The following is a 4,363-nucleotide window of genomic DNA, read 5'->3' as shown; positions in this document are numbered from 1 at the left end:
GTGCGAGTGAAGCAGAGAACGCAATTGCCAGCCACGTACACGATCTTGAGGCAAAGGCACCTGACTCTTTGAAAATTTTAACCGGGGATTTTAATCACTGCTCTCTTAAAAAGACACTTCCAAATTTTTACCAGCATGTTACTGTCCCAACCCGCGAGAACAAGACAATTGATTTGTTTTATTCTAATGTACCGGATTCTTATTCTTCTGTACAGCTGTCACCCCTTGGACGTTCTGACCACAGCCTAACCTATCTGTTGCCACGTTACAGACCTTTAGTTAAACGTCAGCCGCCTGTGAAAGTGTCAGTGCGTGACTGGTCAGCTGACTCCATTGACACCTTAAGAGGCTGTTTTGAGTGCACAGACTGGAATGTGTTTGTTGAGGCCACGGACAATGTATGTGAATTAGCAGATATAGTCACAGAATACATTAAGTTTTGTGAAGATTGTGTCGTTCCAGCTAGAGATGTTAAAATTTTTGCCAATAACAAACCCTGGATTTCGAAACAGATCAAAGGTACTCTTAATGCTAAGAAAAATGCTTTTAAGGGAGGGGTAAAAGAAGAGATTGGGGAAGCACAAAGACAGGTTAAGAAATACTTGCAAGAGGGCAGAGAAAACTATAAGCAGAAGATAGAAAACAAATTACTCAGCAGCAACATGAAAGGAGTGTGGGAAGGGATGAAACTAATGAGTGGATACATAGAAAGGGGGGAAAGAAACGGTTTTATCATCATCAGAAGAAGAAGCAAACAAACTGAATGACCTTTTTGCTCGTTTTGATTGTCACGATTTTAGCACAGAAAGACAAGATTTAAGTGATATTTTAAATGTTAAGAAGGACGAATGCATTGTTGTGTCTGAAGAGGAAGTGCTTTCACAATTAAAACGAGTGAAACCAAACAAAGTACCTGGTCCTGATATGATCCGATCAAATTCACTGAAATACTGTGCAGCCCAGATTTTAACAATTATTTTTAATCAGTCTCTTAGTGAATGCAAAATACCATCTGGAAAACTTCCTGTATTATACCTGTACCCAAGAAAACACATGTTTCATGTATGAATGACCTCCGTCCTGTAGCACTGACATCTGCTGTGATGAAAGTTTTTGAGAGAGTGATACTTGTCTATTTGCAGGAGTCTGTCAAACCATTTTTAGATCCCTTGCAATTTGCATACAGGAGGAACAGATGTACGGATGATGCAATACTGTTTGTCTTGAACAAAATCTATGAACACCTAGACAAATCAAATACCTGTGTCCGCTTGATGTTCTTTGATTTTTCTAGTGCTTTTAATACAATTCAACCTCACCTTTTAGCAAAAAAGCTGATGCACATGGGACTCGCTTTTCCGACGATTTTATGGGTTATAGACTATCTTACTAAAAGGCCTCAGTTTGTAAAATTAAATGATTTTATGTCTACTGTCTCTTTCACAAACACAGGTGCACCACAAGGCACAGTCCTCTCGCCTTTTCTTTTTACCTTGTATACGGCTGAATGCAGAAGTCTGACCAATTCGTGTCCCCTCGTTAAGTTTGCAAATGACTCCGCACTGACAGGACTTATTACTGAGGACGATGACACTGACTACCGAAGAGAAATTGACAGGTTTGTGAACTGGTGTGAAGAAAATTTCCTTGAGCTGAATGTTGGCAAAACGAAAGAGCTTGTAATCGACTTCAGAAAAAAGAAATCAAGTTTAAGTAAAATCATCACAAAAAATGAAGTGGTCGAACAAGTAGACTCATACAAATATCTTGGTGTGATAATCGACAATAAGCTGTCTTGGAATGAAAACTCAACTGCACTCATTAAAAAGAGCAACAGTCGCATGTACTGTCTTAGAAAAATGAAATCTTTTAATGTATGCAAGCAGATGCTCCAAATGTTTTACACATCTGTTGTCTGCAGTGTTTTAACATACGGAGCCGTGTGCTGGGGGGGAAACCTGACCAAACATGACAAAAAGTCATTAGGAAAGCGGGTGGGGTGGTGGGTACAAGACAAGACACCTTTAGCGACATGCACAATAGAAAACTGACTGACAGACTAATAACAATTTTGACCGACGAAAGACACCCACTACATGATGACATTAAAAGCAGAAGGTCAGACATAAGTGGTAGGTTTAGAGCTCCACGCGCAAGAACATCTCGATACATTAATTCATTTATTCCTACAGCCATTCGCGCACACAATCAAAACATCCAATTCACTAAGTGAACCCTCCCACCCCCAACCCCCCTCGCCACAGCAACACCTGAACTTCACCAGCAGACGAGTGTATGGGAGCAGACATTATGCGTGCATGTGGGACTGAGCGGGTGAGCACAGGCAAGCATTTGTGTGTGTGTGTGTGATCGGAAGTGATTTTTAAATATTTTCTTATTTTACTTGGATTTCATGTACCTTAATGTTAATGTTCTAATTTTATTGGCATGACATATGTTATGTGCATGCATACGTTGTTTGTGTATGTGTGAGTGTGTGTGTGAATGAGTGTGTGTGTGTGTGTGTGTGTGTGTGTGTGTGTGTGTGTGTGCATTTTACTTATATATACGATTTATTCCCTTGATGTTTTTATTTATGTTTTGTTGTACAATACCTTATGGTCTTAACGTGTGTGTGTGTGTGTGTGTGTGTGTGTGTGTGTGTGTGTGTGTATGGGTGTGGGTGTGGTGTGTGTGTGTGTGCATGTGTGAGTGTGTGTGTGTGTGTGTTTGCGTGCGTGCGCGCATGTCAGTTTTAGTAATCTATACCCTTTTTTGTTGGATGTTTTCATTTGTTAATATTGTTGTGCAATACCCTATTGTCTTAACATGAGTATGTGTGTAGGGGGGGTTAGTATATCGTCAGCTATTGGGAATTCTTATTTGACCAGTTTTAATCTCTTCTTATGTTGCGCATGATTTTATGCCAGTGTTTACAATGAGCCTGTGATTGCACAACTTAATTTCCATGTGGATTAATAAAGTGTTTTTGATTTGATTTGATTTGATCACTACTACAGACAACTGCAATTACACAGTCACAATCTGACAAAAGTTGAGATAGAACGAGCGAGCAAGCAAGAGAGAGAAGAGAGAGAGAGGAGGAGGAGAGGGAGCATTGTTCTGGCAAAACTGGGACAAGTACGAAGTGGGGGCAACTGGCGCCAGTGGGACCCGAGTCAATGGAGTCGTCATCCTGAAAACCCGGAACACAGAGCATAAGGTCAAGAACGTCACTTCACTTCACCATCCACTCCAAATGGCCAAGCACTCTGCAGTCCACAAAGCTGACGCTCACGTGCTGATGAGTTCACGAACAATTGACCTTGCAATGATACTGCGCAGTTCCTTACTCATGTGACTTTCTCTTCAGGGCATGATCTGGGCTAGACTGGTAATAAATGGCACTGAATGTTGATAGTATCGTCAGACCTAACTGTGCGACGGAACAGCAAACATTGTCTCCTTGTGCTGTGAACGGTTCAGTTTGAGTACTTTGGTTTAAAGTGACTTGTCAACAACTGAGTGTCGACATGTTAGGAAGTTTGGTCATCATGCTTCTGCTGATTGGCAGTGAGTATTTCAGGGCACATGTGTGTGTGTGTGTGTGTGTGTGTGTGTGTAGGGGGACGGTGGGGGCGGAGTGGGGGGGGGAGTGTTTTCTAGGTATGGATGGTTGATTTCATATGCTTCTTTCTGTGTTTGCCTCACGTGTTTTTGACCACTATTGTATCACACGGATTTCCTGACCATTTGGGTTCTAGGTGTGATGTCAGCTACAATGAATATAACAACATTAATATTCCATTTTTTTTAAAATGCTGAATACACATTTCTTACAATACCACAAGCAGATGACTATCATTTAGACAATTGTGTTGCCATGACAAGTGTGTTGCTTAACAATTCAAAGTGCTTGGTACTTGGTTAACCACTAACATAAAGTAAAATGAAAACATGAGTTATGCTGAAACATGATCGAATGAAATCATTATTTAAAACATGGATTAAACGACAAACCAGAGAACAAAGTAGAAGTACAATTCTTAAATCACTTATCTTGCCCAAACTGATTTAATCATGATGATTGCTTACCATTCCTTCTGGTGATTTCATAAATGACTTGCAAAAAGTTGTAATGTTTTCACATTAAGAAAGGATAGAACAAACAGAAAACATGCAGTAAAAACATATGCCCAAATTAGACAGTATAAAGACTGGACCCAGTGGAATGGATGGGCCTTGGGGAAAAGCTTGATTTCTATTTGTCACAATTGGGACTATGGTACGAACTGTATTTATATGCGTTGATGACCCAGTGAATTCTAACGGAACTTTTATTCACGTTGTTTTATTTTCTTCT

The 4,363-nt window shown here is 40.2% G+C and overlaps 1 protein-coding gene across 1 annotated transcript in view; it reads left to right on the top strand.

The window, feature by feature from the left end:
* Positions 1 to 3,417: 3,417 nt before the first annotated feature.
* Positions 3,418 to 4,363, top strand: part of LOC143275447 (uncharacterized) — a 9,474-nt gene continuing 8,528 nt past the window's right edge. The window contains exon 1 of the mRNA XM_076579583.1: positions 3,418 to 3,573. Within this exon, the coding sequence (XP_076435698.1) occupies positions 3,534 to 3,573 (40 nt within the window). The 5' untranslated portion in view covers positions 3,418 to 3,533. The remainder of the gene's footprint in view (positions 3,574 to 4,363) is intronic.

Source organism: Babylonia areolata, chromosome 30, assembly GCF_041734735.1.
Source record: "Babylonia areolata isolate BAREFJ2019XMU chromosome 30, ASM4173473v1, whole genome shotgun sequence".
Classification (NCBI taxonomy): domain Eukaryota; kingdom Metazoa; phylum Mollusca; class Gastropoda; order Neogastropoda; family Buccinidae; genus Babylonia; species Babylonia areolata.
Note: the sequence above shows the minus strand (reverse complement) of the source record. Positions and strands in the feature narration are given on the sequence as shown.